This window comes from Heterodontus francisci, chromosome 7 (assembly GCF_036365525.1).
Source record: "Heterodontus francisci isolate sHetFra1 chromosome 7, sHetFra1.hap1, whole genome shotgun sequence".
Lineage (NCBI taxonomy): Eukaryota > Metazoa > Chordata > Chondrichthyes > Heterodontiformes > Heterodontidae > Heterodontus > Heterodontus francisci.
The window spans coordinates 130,290,917-130,311,583 of record NC_090377.1 but is presented as its reverse complement, the minus strand read 5'-3'; the positions used below and the strand labels follow the sequence as shown (position 1 = coordinate 130,311,583).

Here is a 20,667-nt window from a genome sequence, read left to right as displayed (position 1 = left end):
AGATGAGGAGAAATTTCTTCACCCAGAGAGTGGTGAGCCTGTGGAATTCGCTACCACAGAAAGCAGTTGAGGCCAAAACATTGTATGTTTTCAAGAAGGAGTTAGATATAGCTCTTGGGTCTAAAGGGATCAAAGGGTATGGGGCGAAAGCGGGAACAGGCTACTGAGTTGGATGATTAGCCATGATCATAATGAATGGCGGAGCAGGCTCAAAGGGCCGAATGGCCTACTCCTGCTCCTATTTTCTATGTTTCTATGTAACACCCCTAACAGCAATTTATTTGTCCCTCTTTCAATTTAAGTATATTTAGAATTTAGAACATTACAGCGCAGTACAGGCCCTTCAGCCCTCGATGTTGCGCCGACCTGTGAAACCATCTGACCTACACTATTCCATTTTCATCCATATGTCTATCCAATGACCACTTAAATGCCCTTAAAGTTGGCGAGTCTACTACTGTTGCAGGCAGGGCGTTCCACGCCCCTACTACTCTCTGAGTAAAGAAACTACCTCTAACATCTGTCCTATATCTATCACCCCTCAACTTAAAGCTATGTCCCCTCGTGTTTGCCATCACCATCCGAGGAAAAAGACTCTCACTATCCACCCTATCTAACCCTCTGATTATCTTATATGTTTCTATTAAGTCACCTCTCCTCCTCCTTCTCTCCAACGAAAACAACCTCAAGTCCCTCAGCCTTTCCTCGTAAGACCTTCCCTCCATACCAGGCAACATGCTAGTAAATCTCCTCTGCACCCCTTCCAAAGCTTCCACATCCTTCCTATAATGCGGTGACCAGAACTGCATGCAATACTCTAGGTGCGGTCTCACCAGAGTTTTGTACAGCTGCAGCATGACCTCGTGGCTCCGAAACTCGATCCCCCTACTGATAAAAGCTAACACACCATATACCTTCTTAACAGCCCTATTAACCTGGGTAGCAACTTTCAGGGATTTATGTACCTGGACACCAAGATCTCTCTGTTCATCTACACTACCAAGAATCTTCCCATTAGCCCAGTACTCTGCATTCCTGTTACTCCTTCCAAAGTGAATCACCTCACACTTTTCCGCATTAAACTCCATTTGCCATCTCTCAGCCCAGCTCTGCAGCCTATCTATGTCCCTCTGTACCCTACAACATCCTTCGGCACTATCCACAACTCCACCGACCTTCGTGTCATCCGCAAATTTACTAACCCACCCTTCTACACCCTCTTCCAGGTCATTTATAAAAATGACAAACAGCAGTGGCCCCAAAACAGATCCTTGCGGTACACCACTAGTAACTAAACTCCAGGATGAACATTTGCCATCCACCACCACCCTCTGTCTTCTTTCAGCTAGCCAATTTCTGATCCAAAGCTCTAAATCACCTTCAACCCCATACCTCCATATTTTCTGCAATAGCCTACCGTGGGGAACCTTATCAAACGCCTTACTGAAATCCATATACACCACATCCACTGCTTTACCCTCATCCACCTGTTTGGTCACCTTCTCGAAAAACTTAATAAGGTTTGTGAGGCACGACCTACCCTTCACAAAACCGTGCTGACTATCGCTAATGAACTTATTCTTTTCAAGATGATTATAAATCCTGTCTCTTATAACCTTTTCCAACATTTTACCCACAACCGAAGTAAGGCTTACAGGTCTATAATTACCAGGGCTGTCTCTACTCCCCTTCTTGAACAAGGGGACAACATTTGCTATCCTCCAGTCTTCCGGCACTATTCCTGTCGACAATACTGTATCCTGTATACTGTATCCATTGCTCACGATGTGGTCTCCAAGACATTGAGGAGACTAAATACAGATTACGTGACTGCTTTTTGGAACAACTCTGTTCAGTTGGGCGGCACAGTGGCGCAGTGGTTAGCACTGCAGCCTCACAGCTCCAGGGACCCGGGTTCGATTCTGGGTGCTGCCTGTGCGAAGTTTGCAAGTTTTCCCTGTGACCACATGTGTTTTCACCGGGTGCTCTGGTTTCCTCCCACAGCCAAAGACTTGCAGGTTGATAGGTAAATTGGCCATTGTAAATTGCTCCTCGTGTAGGTAGGGAATATGGGATTATTGTAGGGTTAGTATAAATGGTTGGCACAGACTCGGTGGGCCGAAGGGCCTGTTTCAGTGCTGTATCTCTAAATAAATAAGTCCACAAGTGCAACCCTGCGCTTCCTGTCGCTTGTCATTTTAATTCACCACCTTGCTCCCACTCTAACCTTGGCCTGCTACAGTTTTCCAATGAAGCTCTGGAAATAGCACCTCATCTTTCGACTGGACACTTTGCAGCCTTCCGGACTCAACATTGAGTTCAATAATTTTAGATCATTGCCTCTGGCACTATTTTTTACTTTTCTTGTGTTTGTTTTGCTGGTTTGCTTCCCCCCACTCCACTGTTTCTTTCTTAATCCCTTTAAATTGTGTTCAGGCGGCTGCTCTCCTCCCATCTATACCTCATTCAAGCACATCTTTTGTTTCTTTCCTTGGTTTTGTACCAGGAAACTTTCTGCCATTTAATCTCTCCTGCCCTCCACCCTATCACAGACTTTCCCTTTTGTACTTCTTCTCCCCTTTCACATGCTCAAAACCTATTTACGTTTCTAATCTTTGCCATTTGTGACCTGAAACATTAACCCTGTTTTTCTCTCTACAGTTGCTGCCTCACCTGCTGAGTATTTCCAGCATTTTCTGTTTTTGTTTCAGATTTCCAGCATTCACAGTACTTTGCTTTTATATTGAGAGAGTGATTAGCAAAGCATATGGGATCTTGGGCTTCATAAATAGAGGTACTGAGTACAAAAGCAGGGAAGTTACGCTGAACCTTTATAAAGCTCTGGTTAAGCCACAACTAGAGTATTTCATCGAGTTCTGGTCACCACAGTTTAGAAAGGATATGAGGGTCCTTGAGAGGGTGCAGAGGAGATTTACCAGGATGGTTCCAGGGATGAGGGATTTTAGCTACAAGGTTAAGTTGGAGAAACTAAGGTTGTTCTCCTTGGAGCAAAGGAGATTGAGGAGATGTTTGATAGCGATGTGCAAGATTATAACAGGTTTAGATAAGGAAGACAAAGAAAAGCTTTCCCCACTAACTGATGGTACAAGGACTAAGGGACACAGATTTAAGATTTTGGACAAGAGATGCAGGAGGGACATGAGGAAGAACATTTTTACATAACGAGTGATAATGACCTGGAACTCACTGCCTATGACGGTGGTGAAAAGCGGAGATGATCAACAATTTCAAAAGGAAATTGGATGGGCACCTGAAGGAAGTAAACTTGCAGGGCTACAGGCATAGAGCAGGGGAATGGGACTGATTGGATTGTTGTACAGAGAGCCGGCATGGACTTGATGGGCCAAATGGTCTCCTTCTGTGCCGTAATAATTCTATGACTCTATGACTTTATCTGCTGCCAGTCCTGCATTTATGCGTCTGTGTATCTACATTCCTTGAACCTACAGCTTCAAATCTATAGCGTCACCAAAGACAGCGCTATGGAAGCTGATCGTCCTGTTGAAGGTGTGCATTGTGCTGCCAGATGTTTCCGGCGTGAGCCATGTGGTGTGGCATCTTGAGAAGGGTGCTCGAGTGGGTGATCCCTGCATGTGCTGGAAGCAGCTGAACCGTGCCATCCTGACATTACATAGCCTTACTGGCTGATGTGATGCCCGTTTATCACATTTGGACTACAGATGTCCATTGAATGAGTTTGCACATCAATCAGCAAAGTTCAGGTGTTCAGCTGCAAGAGGGGCCCAAAAACAGCATTACTTAAAGGGCCAGGCAGCCAACTTGCAGGTACGGTAATTTTGAAGAACTTCTGCCACTTTGAAGTGTCTGGAGGTACTCTGGAGTGTTTTTGGAGTTGATTTCTGAGAGCTGGTGCCTACAGCCAGAGAGGACAGGGGAATACCTGACTCAGGCCTGGGGATTGTGGTGGACTCTTGGTCTGCAATATGACCATGAAATGGAGCAGAGGATGCAGCAAGGTGATACATTGGCAAATGGAAGGAGGAGGAGGCAGGGAGATGGCATCCTGGACCCCTTGCAACCAGATGGGTTGTCAGAGAGTAGATCATCAGGCTCCACTTCTAGTAATACAGCTTCCCTTGCTCAACAAGGACCCACCAATCCCCACCATTGCATTCATCTGAGGCATGCCATCACAGCGTTCCCTTGGCCACTATCCAATTATAAAAGCTACCAACAGAAACCTTTATATAACACCTTTATTTAACAACACATCCAATTACACAAATGTCACGAATAGATACGAACCCTCTGTAAATTGTCTTTTGTGCATTTGAGTATTAATGTCAACTGCCATTTTATACAGCATGTTTTAAGTTTTACTTTTACATTCTGATTGTCATCATGGAGGAGAGAGATCATGTGGTACAGCTTGTTCATGAGCCACACTATCCAACCTGCCTGAATTTGCAACTGTAACAGTTGAAGGTACAGCTTGTTCATTTGCACAGCTGCTTTTTGTTCAGAGAAGCCACAGCCTGCTGGACAGATCTCTCTAAGACAGTCAGCAAAAGCCAGAAAAAAAAGGAAGACACAGACTTCAAACAGGGAAGAAAAATTAAATACGCAGTCTGCAAAAAATAACAAGAAAACCTGCCTTCTGCTAGCTTCCTCTCCACCTAAGGAAAAGGTGACTTCAGCAAAAATCGAGCTCCTTCCATTTTTATCTCAGAGTGCAAAGAAGAAGTTTGTAAGAGAAGAGATATTTCCAACAGCTCCTCCCCTATTCGGCATTTCTAATCAGTGATCTCCAATTTTTGGAATTTTTTTCTGCTAATTTAATGGACATAGGAAGATAAGAACAGGAGTAGGCCATTCAGCCCCTCGAGCCTGTCCCGCCATTCAATGAGTTCACTAGTTTTAACTGAAATTCTTGGTAGTTTAAGATTCTATTTAGTAAATCCCCTTGCCTTTTTTATGCCTTTAACCTTTCCCTGAATGTTTGTAAGCATGCAGTGAAGTTAAACCCCTTCCCGAGTTTATGAGTGTGTTAATAAATCCTCCTTCTTTGTTTTAACTTTAAAAACCGTGTTGTTGATGTGGTCACTTATTATTCGGGTTTAAGGGAGGGAAAGAAATTCAATCACTAATCTATTTATGGACAGGTGGTTGGAAAAACAGGGAAATTTGTTCAGAGAAAAAAAAGATTAACTACCTGTTCGTAACACAAACAACAATGAACCACTCATGCTTGTGTTTTCCTTTAGTGTCTGTCTAATGTGTGCCCTTGCCTGTCTTTGTGCTTCTATGCAGTGCTATTCCAGTGACTCTAGCCAGGCTAGTGGAAGCTTGCTGACTTTCACTGAGGGAGACTGCAGATGGCCTTGCAGGACGCCCTCAAAAAGCTCTGGGCCTTGAGGGCCCACCTTTGGACGGCATCACCTTGACTTGGATGGCAGCAGTCTGACACTGACAAAGTGGCAGTGTTGGAGTATGATTGCTGTCACCTTGAGAGAGGACAGCAGGTTCATGCTCTACAGATCCCAGTGGAGCCATCATCCACCCTCCCTCCAGCTTTGCTATCGGGGGAAGTCGAGGCTTCTTGGTTTACGCTGGGCAGCCCAGAGTTTGCCGCACCTGTGGCAAAACTGGTCACATGGCAGCCAACTGCAGCACGGTTGTTTGCAAGAACTGCAAGGAGGAAGGCCATCAGACCAAGGACTGTAAGCAGACTAAGTGTTGCAACTTGTGCGGTGCGGCAGGCCATCTCTACAAGACCTGCCCCAAACGTTGCCTCAGCTATGCTCAGGCGGCAAGGTCCAAGGAAAGGCCGGGAGAAGGTTCGATGATGGCGTCCGCTGTTCGAAAGGAGACCAGCAACCTTCTCCGCAGTGAGGAACTTCAACCTGAGAAGGAAGGGGAGGCGGCTGAAACCAACGGCCCAGCACCTACCCAGCGCCCGGAAACCCCGACTCCACAGACAGAATCAATGGAGGAGGAGGCAGCAGATGGACAAACAGGTCAGTGGCAAGTGGTCCAGAGGAAAACCACAAAGAAAAAACATCCCAAAGCCACCACCCAAACCAGTGGCAAGAGGAGGCTCTCTTCTGAATCAGACTGCAACAACTCCTCTTCACTGGACGGGGAAATGCTGGAACGACAGCCCCTTCAAAAGAGGCGGCAGAACTCCGAGATGGATGATAAAGCATCCCAGCCCCCGGGCACTGGAAGCTGTGATGGGCCCGGCATGCCCCAACCCCAATTCCCCACACGTAACGACGTGGCCAACGCATCTCAGCTCCGGGACACCGGGAGCAAAGACACGTCTGGCGCACCTGAGCTCCGGGAGACCGGGAGCTGTGATGTTTTTGAGGAGGAACAGATGGAAGCAGCTGAGGACAACCCAATGCTCTCTGCCTACAAGACCCCCCCGATGTCACCCGAGCGGCACAAACCCTGCATGAAAAATCAGGAGGGGTTTCTGAGCCCAACCAACGTGAAACTGCTTGCGCATACAATGGGTATGCAGGAACATCCCGAAGGGGAAGCACTGGGACTTGCGAGGACAAATGGTATGGGAAGCAACAACTAATTTTTAGTAAAAAATGGGTGTAAGAATTGCTTCCATTAATGTGCGTAGCATTAAATCTACTATGCGATGTGTTTCAACCTTGGATTACCTTGCCAAGGTCAAAGCTGACCTACTGTTTCTGCAGGAGTGTGGAATACCACACCTCAGCACCTACAGGCAGTGGTCGCGATGGTGGTCCCACGGGCCATCGATCTGGTCGGGGGGTAATGACTGTCGCTCCTCCGGCCTGGGTATTCTGCTGCGGGGAGGTGACTTCACCATCTCCGAAGTTAAGGAGGTGGTGGGCGGCCGCCTCCTCGTAGCAGACGTGATGTACAACAACGCTCCGCTCCGGTTGATCAACGTGTACGCCCCGGTACAACGCAGCGAGCGGCTGACCGTCTTCCAGCAGCTCCCACTGCTGCTGGCGACGTCCAGGCCGGTCATCCTAGGCGGTGACTTCAACTGCATCATCGATGCGGCTGGACGATCCGGCAGTGACGACAGCAAACTGGACGCTACGTCCAGATTCCTAATAGAAACAGTTAAGGATGCCAAACTGCACGACGTCTTCAGCAAACCTGCAGACGGAGCGCAGCGCAGATACACATGGTCAAGATCGGACGGGTCTGCCCGTTCCAGGATTGACTTCCTGTTTGTGTCCCGTGCTGTCACGGTTGGATCCACCGACGTCAAGCCGGTGTTCTTCTCCGACCACTGCCTCTTACTGGCCGACTGTCACTTACAGGACGACCAGCGGGTTGGCAGAGGGACGTGGAAGCTCAATGCGACACTGCTGACCCCAGAGAACGTTGAGGAACTCAAAAGGGATTACAATGGTTGGAGGACCGTGAAACCCCTCTTTGAGTCTCCAGTTCACTGGTGGGAAGCGATTAAGGAGAACATCAAGAGGTTCTTCATCCACAAAGGTGTTCAGAAGGCGAGAGAGAGACAGAGGGAACTGTCCCGACTCCAGAAAATTATGCAAAATCTACTCCGGTTGCAGTCAATGGGGGTCGAGGTCAAGGAGGACCTCCAAGAGGTGAAGAGCCAGCAGGCCTCGCTCTTTGCCAAGGAGGCCTCCAAGATCATCTTCAGGTCCAGAGTCCGCTCCATCGAGCAGGATGAGACGTGCTCGCGTTACTTCTTCCAAAAGGTACACAGAGAGAGCTCTGTTATCAGCAGCCTGAAGGAAGAAGATGGCTCGGTAACGTCTTCGCAGTCCGACATACTAAGGATCAGCAAATCCTTTTATGCTGGGCTGTATGACGCGAAGCCCACAGACAGCAGAGCCTCCCAGTCCTTCCTGTCATCTATCACAGAGGTCTTAGATGACAGCAGGAGGGAGAGACTGGACAAGCCGCTAATTCTGGATGAGCTGACAAAGGCCGTCGAGTCTTTCGAGACGAGTAAAACTCCCGGGAGCGACGGCTTACCGGTCGAGTTGTACTCGGCCCTGTGGGACTGGGTCAGCCCGGACCTGCTGGAAGTATACGAGAGTATGCTCCTGGCCGGCAGCATGTCAGAATCCATGAGAAAAGGCATCATCACCCTCATTTACAAGCAGAAGGGGGAGAGGGCAGAAATCAGAAATTGGCGGCCCATCTCACTGCTTAATGTTGATTACAAGATTCTGTCCAAAGTCATAGCCAGTCGAGTCAAGTCTGCTCTGGAGTTGGTGATTCACCCCGATCAGACCTGTACTGTACCCGGCAGGAAGATCTCTGATAGTCTCGCGCTACTCAGGGATACGATCGCCTACGTACGGGACAGGAGGGTGGACACCTGCCTCATCAGCCTGGACCAGGAGAAGGCTTTTGACAGGATATCGCACACCTACATGATGGACGTGCTTTCCAAAATGGGGTTTGGGGAGGGAATCTGCAATTGGATCCAACTGCTCTACACAAACATCAGTAGCGCAGTCTCAATCAACGGGTGGGAATCGGAAAGTTTCCTGATCAAATCTGGAGTCAGACAGGGCTGCCCTCTGTTCCCGGTCTTGTTTGTTTGCTGTATTGAACCCTTTGCTGAGTCTATTAGGAAGGATGCGAGCATAAGAGGGGTGACAATCCCAGGCAGCGGAGGCACTCAGGTCAAAACCTCCCTGTACATGGATGACGTCGCCGTTTTCTGCTCGGATCCGCTGTCCGTGCGCAGACTGATGAGCATCTGCGACCAGTTCGAACTGGCCTCGGGAGCCAAAGTTAACCACGGCAAGAGCGAGGCCATGTTCTTTGGCAACTGGGCTGACCGATCCTTTGTCCCCTTCACCGTCAGGTCAGATTACCTGAAGGTGCTGGGGATATGGTTCGGAAGGGCCGGGGCGTGCACCAAAACATGGGAGGAGCGAGTAGCCAAGGTACGACAAAAGTTGGGCATGTGGGGGCAGCGATCTCTCTCCATTGTGGGTAAGAACCTGGTCATCAGGTGCGAGGCGCTCACGTTGTTGCTCTACGTGGCGCAGGTCTGGCCCATACCCCACTCCTGCGCCGTGGCAGTCACCCGAGCCATTTTCCGCTTCGTCTGGGGATCTAAAATGGACCGGGTCCGGAGGGACACGATGTTCAAATCTCTGGACAAGGGCGGGAAAAATGTACCCAACGCGGCCCTCATCCTGATGACCACCTTCGTGTGCGGCTGCATCAAGCAGTGTGTAGACCCCCAGTACGCAAACTCCAAGTGTCACTACGTGCTGAGGTTCTATCTGTCCCCGGTGTTGCGAAGGATGGGCCTGGTCACATTGCCGCGGAACGCTCCATGCAGTTGGGACGTGCCGTACCACCTATCCTTCGTGGAGCAGTTTCTGCGGGAAAACACCTTTGACCACCGGTCCATCAGGCAGTGGTCTGCACGGAATGTCCTCAAGGCCCTACGGGAAAAGGAAACGGTGGATCCTGTCGGATGGTTCCCCGAGCAGACCGTCAAAGTCATTTGGTGGAATGCCTCATCACCAGAACTTTCAAACAAGCACCAAGACGCAGCTTGGCTGGTGGTGAGAAGGGCCCTCCCCGTCAGATCCTTCATGCACACCCGAAGTCTCGCCCCCTCCGCACAGTGCCCCCGCGTTGGCTGTGGTGGGGAAGAGACAGCCGCCCACCTCCTCCTGGAATGTGCCTTTGCAAAGCAGGTGTGGAAAGAGATGCAGTGGTTTTTGTCAAGGTTCATCCCAAGCAGCTCTGTAACACAGGAGTCTGTGCTCTACGGGCTGTTCCCAGGGACGCACACCGAGACAAACATCAACTGCTGCTGGAGGACTATCAATTCGGTGAAAGACGCCCTTTGGTCTGCCCGAAACTTGCTGGTCTTCCAGCGCAAAGAGTTGTCCACCACCGAATGTTGCAGACTGGCACATTCCAAGGTCCAGGACTACGTGCTGAGGGACGCACTAAAGCTTGGGGCAGCCGCAGCAAAGGCTCAATGGGGAAAGACCACTGTGTAAGGTTCCCCCACCAAGCTGGACTGAGGGGCTGGATCCATGGGAAACCCCTCGAACTGTATCGTTAATATTCTCAATTGCTGTAAATGTAAAACTGTAATTGACATGACAATTGTGAAACGGAAGGGTTGGGAAGAAACTCATGACAGTATTGAAGGAAACTGATCTCCCTTGCAATGTTTGTATTTTTTGGTGCTGTTTGGAAACTGTCTGGCAATGTAAATTTTACAGATGTTTATGAATAAAGTATATTTTGGAAATAAAAATAAAAAAAAAAAGTTCATGCTCTACAGAGCCACTGCTACTCCCACAGGATAGTGTCTCCACAAGGCTAGTAATCTGCTGGAGCACAGATTTCTGAACTGCTGTGAGACCCTGCCAGCTCATTTGATCACGGAGATCTGCAGCCATGATGGCAGCAGGCCTAGCCTGCACAGAAGCAATTATGGATCTTATGACCTCAGTCTGAGTTTCCACTGCAGCACTGAGACTTTGGGTAGCATCTGCTTGGACTACGATGGAAGATGAGACAGCGGCCACCAGACGCTTTATCACGGTTGGGTCTGCGAGTGTCATCATGGAGTTGGCCACCACTTCCATGGTTCAAAGGATAGGCTCTAAGGTCTGCACGATGCCCTGTGCCGCATCGGAGCTGGACTCCTCCATGCTTCTCGACAGTGACAGAGGTTATCTGGCATGCTTGCCAATGCACCAAGCATCTCGTTGTGCATGCTCATCAGCCTTCTCCTATTGGCTGCCCCATTGAAGTTCTCATCTGTCCCCTGCGGTAGAACGTAATTACAACCTCACCCTTTGTGGAACTGGCACATAAGCTACCCTTTTGCCCAGCCTGGGTGCAGCCCACTCATGCTCCGTGACTCGCCATGTACAGATCCCGACTCTCTAGGTCACGTGCAGTATCAGGATCTGAACTTGTAGCTGCAACTGTCAGATCAAGTGACAGTGCTTCCTCATCACTGGTGTGGGGTTGCTCTTTCTCTTCCTCTTGTGTGTGCTGTGACCTCCTTTGCCACCTGCTCCCAATCCCTTCAGAGGATCTGGCGTGAAGTCCTCCTGACTCCCCATGGAAACATAGCCTCTCTCATTGAGTCCACCTTTGTGACCAGTGCCTCCAGTATGGAATCGCTGAATCTCGGAGCCCTCTCCCTAGGCTGATGCTCTATTTTTCTTCACCTTCAATCTTCAAATATGACTTTTTTGCAGACTTCAGGCTGGATTTTGTGGAGGAAGTGTGGCTCTTGGTGCCAGGCTGAAAAGGCGGGGGTGCCTCGCCTTGGGCTATTTGTGCCACCCCCCAACTCAAGCGATCTTTTGGTGTCTTCAAACCTAAATGTCCCACACCGGGATCCCTGTCCCACCTCTAAGAGCTGCCAGCCAATCACAGGGCCAGCAGCTCAGCAGTATGAGCAGCGTCACTGAGTGGTGGCCACAGCTAGTATTGCAGAGGCCTTGGACCCAGGCCCAACACTATAACCCTGGATATCAGGTAAGTGAGATGGGATGGGAGCGTGGGCATGAGGTCCAGGGGGAGGGGGAGTCCATGGAGCTGCAGGTTTTACCAACTGGGGTCCTCTGTTGGCCACAGATTGCCTACAAAGGAGGGATTCCCCCAAGCCCACAGAGAGCGCACCTCGTTTTACAAAGTGCTCTCCTCACATAGTAGAGGTACCCTCCACTGCAGGTTGGATCCCAGCGGCAGTGGGAAGAGGCCCTTAAATGGTCATTAATAGGCCACTTAAGGGCCTCAATTGACCTCTGGGAGGAAGGCCATCGTTGACTTCTCCTGCTCCCAGCAAAATCGCTTGGCGACAGGCCCTCCATCCCCCAACACCCATCGTGATTCAATGAGCTCCTCGACTCCGACCCCGCCTCAAGGGGGCCCATAAAATACAGCCTTTCAGTTCTCCCTTGCAACCTCCTTAAAAGGGACAGACTGCCTTTCAGAGCTGGCAGCTAGCTCGAACACGTGCTTCTTGTTTTGCGTGCAGCCAGCCAGCCAGCAGCGTAGGTTGCAGAGGACTGCAAGCCACAATCATTCAAATGAGGAGGCAGCATGAAAGTTATGTGCTTTCTGTTTCTCCCAGAACCGACGCAGGCAGATCACAAATCATGATCCCTGCACCCGGAAAATGGGGCAAACCAATTTTTAGCCCAGCATTCCTCCATTTCATTGAGAATTTTACCATGAAAGCTAAATTTCCATTCCTGTGTACCTGACTGATTTAGCAAAGTAACCAATTAAATGAAAGCAAATCATTGCAATAAAATGTAAATTACTTTTGAGAGTAAGAGCCTGATTACAGAAGTGAACTGTCAGTCTGTGGGAGCCTGATTTTTCACTGTGTTTTATGGTTTCTGTTAATTGGGTATTACTGCATTTTGCTTTTTGCCTATACGTCATTTGCTGATGCAGGAGTTTCAATATTTTCCAACTGAATTAACATGTCGGGAATGATGTCCATAATGAGTGAAGTACTGTCAAATTAATGTGAATGAGCTTTTGTGCAAATACGTATTGCAGTGGTAATGCAGAAACTTAGAAAGAGAGTGTGAAGTGACATTCGCAAGAGGGGTTTGAAGTATTAGCACAAGAATTAAACATACAGGTATCACTTCTATGGATATGGGACCAAGGAGCTATCAATGGCTCAACAAAAGTGCTTCTGAAATAAATCATACCTTGTTTCATCCAAAGCAAAATAATTAAAAAGAAAAGAATTAACTTTCAATTATATAGTGCCTTTCATGACTTCAGTGCATCCAAAAGTGCTCTACTGCCAATGACGTACTTTTGAATTGTAGTCACTGTTGTAATGTAGAAAACGGGGCAGTTAATTTGGGCACAGCAAGGTCACAAAAATAGTAATGTGATAATGACTAGGTAATCTGTTTTAGTGCTGTTGGTTGAAGGATAAATATTGGCTAGGACAGCAGGGAGAACTCCCCTGCTCTTCTTTGAAATAGCGTCATGGGATATTTTATGTTCACCGAAAGGGCCAGATGGGGCCTCGATTCTATGGGCTGAATTTTATTATCCCACTGCCGAGAGCAGCAGCAGGTGTGCAAAATGGTGGCACTCCTGCCTGTAAACAGCTGCATGGCCATTTAACATAATGATGGCAGTCGTCCTCCCCAATCCTGTGGTGGGGGTGGCAATGGCGATGCTGCTCGAGGTTTCACCTGGTGTTGGAGCAGGTGCTGGCGCCATCTTTTAAAGGCTGCCAGCCTTGCATTTGAACAAGTGTGCTTTCATCAATATCTCCCTGAGGCTTCACTTCTGTGTTGTTTAAAAAAAAAATTGTTCTCTGCAAGCAGCCGCCTTGTTTTCCACCCCCTTCATAGACAAACCACTTGCCGAGTTCTCCCCCTCCCCCATAAATAAACCACTTGCTGAGTTCTCCCCTCCCCCATAAACAAGCCATTTGCCCAGTTCTCACCCAACCCGCTTCACAAACAAACCACTTGCAGAGTCCTCCTACCCATCCACTTCTCCCAGATAACACCGATAAACTTTCTCACCCTCTCGGGGCACTGAGGACTCTCGTCTCGGTGATGCCAACTTTTTAAAGATGCAAAACTGAAGGCATGTGAGTGCTGTGCATCCAACACAAGATTGTGAATTCCTAGTAAGATCGCAATGAATGACATTCAAATGTACGCTGAATAGTATTTAACAGGTGTCAATGATCACGCTGTCACCTCAGGGCTGCCATAGCCCTTCACTGCCTCCGACAAAATTGGGAAGTAGCATTACAGCATCGGGTTCCATGGCTGACATCTCCAAGCAGATTGTCCGGCCACTCCCCCACCTGAAACCCCGCCTTCCAGAGGACCATAAAATCCAGCTCTATGTGTGCTGGCTGAATATTATATGCCCCATAGGGACAGGAACAGAGGTGGGTGAACCCATAAAATTGTGCGGGAAGGCAGGGGTGCGGAGTGCCCGTTGCCTTCTTGACACCTTCTAATTTAGTCCAGGGAGGGAAAGGCTGTTCTTGGCCTTCCTGCCCCAGGCCAGCTGAGGCCCTTAAGTGGCCAATTAATGGTCACTTAAAAACCTCTTCCTGTCTCCACCTCAATTTAATGGAAGGCTGAAGGGCCTGCCACCATGTGGAGACCATGTGGGACAACCTTAAGAGGACCACCTTAAGAAGCTGTTAGAGAAGATCACCAAAGAAATTGGTGTCACATCATACATTACCAGGGGGTTGTGGATGGAGCCCAACAGAGTAAACTGTGTATTGGTATGCTCTTGCAGTAGCTTTATATATATAATATATGCATATGTTCTAGTTAAGTTAGAATGAAAACCCATATTTTCTTTGGATATTGCTTGCAGCTCTTTGAATTTTACAATCGTTCACATACCAAAGGAACAAGTAATATTACATCGTGGCACTATTTGGGATATATTTTTTCTGAAGACCACCAAATATTACATTGTGGCAATGTTTGATTTTTTTCTGAAGAACACATCAAGCGAGAACAAGGAACAGCTAATTGCTTACCTGGAGTGGCTGAAGATGTGGGAGGAGAGCAGTTGGCAGGAGACCCCAAAACAGTGCAGCGAGCAAGGACCACAGACAGGACCCTGGGAGATGATGACATTTTGTGAGTACAGCAGGCCATTTTCCAGATCAGAGCTTTCAACTAATCTGGCAATGGGTCAAAACATTTGTAAAAAAGTAGTACAGCCATAACTACTTCAGCTTTCCCTTTTTTTTTGCTTTGTGGGCAAGGCTTAAGCCGAATAGAGCAGGAAGAGCTCAACAGCGCCACTGGTTGTCCAGCACAAAGTAAAAGGCTTGTTGTGGCGGCTGCTGGTACTGCAAGATGCAGCCCTGTGCAAAAATACTGCTCTCTCTTTTTAAAAAAGTGAACAAGCTGTGTAACCAAAGAACTGCTCTCTCAGTTTAAAAAAAACAAGTTGTGTAAACAAAAGCCAGCTGCTGTCCTCTCACTCTTAAGAGGGGCAGGTCTGCAAAAACAAACCTGTCTAAAAAAAGAAACAGAAAACTGTCCTATTTTTATAAAACAGCAGGATCATTCAGAAAATGGCTTTCAGGTATCCAGTTATGGACTGGAAGGCGTCAGACAAAGCGTTTGAATTTAAATTGTTTCGACAATAAATGGAACTGTGTTTCTGGATTAAGAAGTGAGTGAACCAGAGAAGTAAGCTATCAAAAGCAAGTTCACATTAGGTAACGAGGGCTTGCAATGGATCTACAGATCAGGGTTGTCAGCTGAGGATCAGAACGATCCTACCAGGCCATGGACATTCCTGGAGGAGCAACTCAAGGTGAAAGTAAATTTCCAAGTACATAGGCTTGAGCGTCTGACCTACCGGCAAAAGTAAGATAAATCCATTGACCAGTTTGTTGCAAGGTGCCAAGACAAAGCTCAAGAATGCGACTTTGCAGATATTGAATTGTCGGAATGAGTTATAGAGCTAGTAATCGTGTCTACTCCAATAGAGACCATTCAAAAACACCTGCTAGAAACGAATGAAGGGCACACCATAGAAACACTACTCAATGTTGAAAGGAAATTTGAAGCCACCATGGCTGGGCGCCAACAGTTACAAACATTGGGGGTGGCTACGACAATTAATATGGTAACTGAGGGTCAAGAGTCTGCTAAGCCTTGTGGCAAATGTGACCTGACTCACTCAATTCACAGTTGTTTGGCGTACCAGGACCTGTGCAAAGTTTATGGCATGCAAGGATATAGTAGAAGGTCGAGTTCAGGTACTGTGCACAGGAATAGTGGCAGACCACATGCAGAGAGAAAGTCTACAAGCCAGGATGGCAAATGCAACAAAAGGTGTGCCAACACAAAACAAAAGCTCAAAAAGTTACATCAGGTCTTCAGATAGATTGATTGTCAGGACACGGATGAAGAATGCACTAGTGCGAACAACGCGAGTATTTCACATAGTTAATTGGGATCACACAATCTGAGGCATTCGCCATGATTGGGATTATATGTCTGCAGAAAAGTGGAAGGAATGAGCTCAGAGTAAATATTGACACTGAAGGAAGCGCAAATTTTCTGCCCGTCCATCTACTGAAGAACATGTACTTAAAGAAATCAGAATCTATGGTACAACCCACCACGGCTAGGCTGACTGTCGACAATGGTTCTCCAATAAAGTGCATTGGAACGATAACCTTGCAGTGTAGTTATGGGAGCACCGAATGGCTACCACAAATGTTTTATATTGTAGACACAACTGGACCAGCTGTCACGGGACTTCCAATATGCCAAGATTTACGAATTGTCACAATACATGAATTCAGTAATGCACCAAAGATGGTAGGAAATACCCAGGATGAGTATATTGGATTGGTCCATGCAAAGGACAACACAAAGGCTGAAAGTCTTGACACGATGAGACGATATGACCAGGAGTCTCTCCTCGGGCTTCCGGTCAGTGCAGCAAGTACCCGGAAGCCAGAGGTATTGCTGGCGATTAGTGATGTTGCCAGTCATCATTTTTCTAAGTTTTCTAAACAAGGGAAGATGAAGGCATCGTGACAGGCAAACAGGAAGAGAATTAACTTGATTGTGAGTAGGACAGAAGATCAGAGTCCTCAATCATGCCTCGGGAACATGGTATCCTGCAGAGGTTGGGGGTAGGATATGCAATCAGCTTAGACCATTCACATACCAAAGGAACAAGAAATAACAGTGACACCGCCAGGTAAATTCTGGCAGCCTCCCCACATGGTTAGGGGCTTCCCTCCTTTGGAGGCAATCTAGGGACCCCGGAGGTCTCCTCCCGTGGCGATGGCTGGCACCCCTCCCACACAGGAAGACGCCCCCCCACCACCATCCTCACCAACCCCACCCTATTGCCAGAGCCTGCCTGTTGCCCCGGTGACCTTGATCCCACTCATCTCTCCCGGGGTCTTCGCTCTCCTCTGTACTGCAGGGCCTCCTGCAATACAGGCAGTGACTACTGCTCCCGGTGGTACTGCTAGCCTTCTGATTGACTGGCAGCTCTGGGAGGTGGGAACTCATCCCTTAAAGGGACAGCAGGCAGTTAATTGCCTGCCAGCCATGAAATATCAACTATGGTCTGATGGAGTACCAAGGCAGGGTCTTCCTCGACCTTCTGGCCTGCCGCCGGAATCCCGGTCGCCAGAACAAATTCAGCCCTGCATCTCTGACAGTGCTGCACTCCCTCAGTATTACACTCGATTGTTAGCTTTGATTATGTGCTCGAGTCTCTGGAGTGGGACTTGAATCATTGATCTTCCCACTCAGAGGTGAGAGTGGTACCCACTGAGACATGACTAATTTCATCTTAACTGGTTTAAAGCATATCAATTTTCTCCTTCACCAGAATCCTCCTTCCATGTTTAGCCTACAGGTGGAGATTTGTGACCTAATCTCATTCCTCTATCTATAAATAATCAATTAGATGCACACGAGAGCAAGCCACAACAACTAACCCTTCATTTTTCCCTTCTGCACCAGAGGGAAATCTTTATACAGCAACAACTCACTGTTTGAGGATTGTAGAAGAAATTCCATATTCTGCCACATTCTGCTGGCTTGAACTCCCAAACTGCTGCACCAGTGTGCCATCTCTCTTAACCTGTTTCTTTTATGTCCTTTTTCTATGAATGTGATGCTCATTCAGGAAGTGGTGTCAGTGCCAGGAAATGAACACTTATCATTTAGCCAGCCAGTGTCAGCATCAAGTGCTCCCAATATGGGCAATTCACAAATACGCGCACAGTAATACACTCTCTACACAGCCTCAACAATCAAAGAAAATTGCTTCCTACTTTAATTTCTACAACCTTTGAATGACATTGCCAATTTAGTGCTAGTTTGTACCAAATTTGGAACACTTTTTGCTGTGAGCCATGCCTACTAGGAACTGGAATTTATTAAGGAAGAAATTCTTGGTTCACACATGAAGAATGACTGCTTGGGCAAGGACCCAGGGTAAGGAATTAGCACTTTTAAATAGAAGAGGAAAGAAAATTATAGGGGCAAAGACTGATATTGACAAAATACATCACTGAAACAATTTTCTAGTGGCTGATGTTTTAAGTGGTGTTGACAGGGATTTTGTGGACAATTGTTAAATCCAGAAATAACGATTAGCTCTGACATTTCCCAACATTTGTTCTTCACTTAGTGCTAGAACATGCTGCTTGATGTCTACCACTCACAAAATCAAGCACTTGACATGAGGAAAAACTTTTCACACAGCGAGTGATTAAGGTCTGGAATGCACGGCCTGAGAGTGTGGTGCAGGGGTAGCTTTCCTGCTGCTTTCAGGATTCAATTTAAACCAACAAGGGTGACTTGTCCGTGAGTACAACAAACCACTATGGGCCCAGGTTATAAGTGTAGCAGATTTATTAAGTATTTACATTCAATGCAAAGAAGTAATACTTAAAGACAATAGTCACAGTTTGTTCCTCAAAACCTCGGCAGTAGCTCTGCAAGTAATTGTGGCATAGTCTCTCTTTCTCTTGCTGTGTTCTGTTGACTGAAGATTCTCTTCTTTCTTCCTCTGGATTTTTCATGCTGCTTCTCATGTTCAATAGCTGTTCTATTATACCTTTTTCTCCGTTGAGCCTACGTGGCAACTGACTATCACCTGGGCTATCTCACTTATTCTGTTTCCTGGGATAGTGGGACTGACGTATGAGGAGAGATTGAGTTGGTTCGGATTATATTCGCTGGAGTTCAGAACAGTGAGGGGGGGATCTCATAGAAACCTATAAAATTCTAACAGGACTTGACAGGGTAGATGCAGGAAGGATGTTCCCAATGGTGGGGCAGTCCAGAACCAGGGGTCATAGTCTAAGGATACGGGATAAACCTTTCAGAACTGAGATGAGGAGAAATGTTTTCACCCAGAGTGGTGAGCCTGTGGAATTCACTGGAAAGCAGTTGAGGCCAAAACATTGTATGTTTTCAAGAAGGAGTTAGATATAGCTCTTGGGTCTAAAGGGATCAAAGGGTATGGGGTGAAAGCGGGAACGGGTTACTGAGTTGGATCATCAGCCATGATCATAATGAATGGCGGAGCAGGCTCGAAGGGCCGAATGCCCTTCTCCTGTTCCTATTTTCTATGTTTCTATGTTTAATCATCATTTTTAAAAACCTTAACGTTAAATTTATGCTTAATTTTCTGACATCACTTTGTTCCATTTATTTGCAACTTATTTATTCCTTATCTAGATACTTCATACAAACAGTTGTTACATGAGTTACAATGTCTTTTACTCTAGTGATAACAGATCTTAGAAGCTTTAAACCTTCTGCTTTAATTGTAACTTAATTAATGTTCTGTTTTTCATTATCTGTTAGTTTTAACATACCACTACATCCTTTCCATATTTAACTCAAGGTTTGTCTTTTGCTGCCAGCTTTTTTTAAAACCTTGGCTCAGTATCAGGCTTCGTTCTCAGCCTCATAGCATGTTTAAATGAGCTTACACATATTACAATTACTTTAACAGTATCTTAAAGCATTATTACTTATTATAATCACTTCCACTTAAGCTTATACATTTCAAAACATTACACCAAGCAGTGAACTATCTTGCACAGGCAGGATTAATCGAAACATTCAAAAGGGAATTAGATTGTTATCTGAAAAGGAAGAACGTGCAGGGTTACGGGGAGAAGGTGAGGAAGGTGGTGAATTACTCATTTGGAGAGTCGGTGCAGACACGACGGGCTGATTGGCCTCCTTCATAGCTGCAATAATTCTGTGATTCTGTGACTTGTCTTTATGGTGAGTTTCCATCATTTTTCAAGACCATAAAAATGCAAGCAGCCATTAGACTGACAACCTTCACCACTTTTTTTTAGCCATGTTTAGAAAAACACCAAAATAAGAACCGTGCACTGTTACCTTCTCAGGTTTTACCTCTCCTATCCTATTGAAGGTGATATCTTGTACTGGGTATGATTCCAAAAGCTGGTAACACACACAATTCCCTTTCCTTTATGTGTGTGTGTAGAAACTGGCTATTTGACTGTAGGGAGCATCATAGCCAATCGTGAACCTCCCCTGATAGCCTCATATGAATTTTTCAGCAAAAGTCAATGGATGCCACTAGTCAATATGCTAAAGGTCTTCTCACAAAGCTTATAAGGAAACTGTGAGACATCTGGAAGGTATCTCGAGGTCAGGTTTGAGAATATGAACTAATGTTCAATGGGATGTTGTGTGTGCCCTAATATGGTCAGGAGGATGGCAACAAAGTGCTGACACATCTTATGGTGAGCTCTGCTGCCCTCCATTTGTTTACGAGGGACTTGGAATTCTCCCACTTGGCTTCTGTTATGGCCAGTTGAGGAGGGGGTCTCAGGCTCCCCTTTTGCTCCTTCTCTGGTTTGACCGCAACAGGGTTCATCCTTTTTTAGCACAGCGATCGAACTTATTACCTCAGTCAGCGCTTTCTCCTGTTCTTGTAATGTAATTGCAAAATTATGGGTGGCACAGTGGTGCAGTGGTTAGCACCACAGCCTCACAGCTCCAGGGACCCAGGTTCGATTCTGGGTACTGCCTGTGCAGAGTTTGCAAGTTCTCCCTGTGACCGCGTGGGTTTTCGCCGGGTGCTCTGGTTTCCTCCCACAGCCAAAGACTTGCAGGTGATAGGTAAATTGGCTGTTGTAAA

At 47.1% G+C, this 20,667-nt stretch overlaps 1 protein-coding gene across 1 annotated transcript in view; it reads left to right on the top strand.

Annotated features, from left to right (window-relative positions):
• The first annotated feature begins 5,318 nt into the window (after nucleotides 1–5,318).
• The window catches only part of LOC137371789 (uncharacterized), a 36,743-nt gene continuing 21,394 nt past the window's right edge, over nucleotides 5,319–20,667 (top strand). The window contains exons 1-2 of the mRNA XM_068034663.1: nucleotides 5,319–6,551; nucleotides 14,480–14,621. Of these exons, the coding sequence (XP_067890764.1) occupies nucleotides 5,636–6,551; nucleotides 14,480–14,621 (1,058 nt within the window). The 5' untranslated portion in view covers nucleotides 5,319–5,635. The remainder of the gene's footprint in view (nucleotides 6,552–14,479; nucleotides 14,622–20,667) is intronic.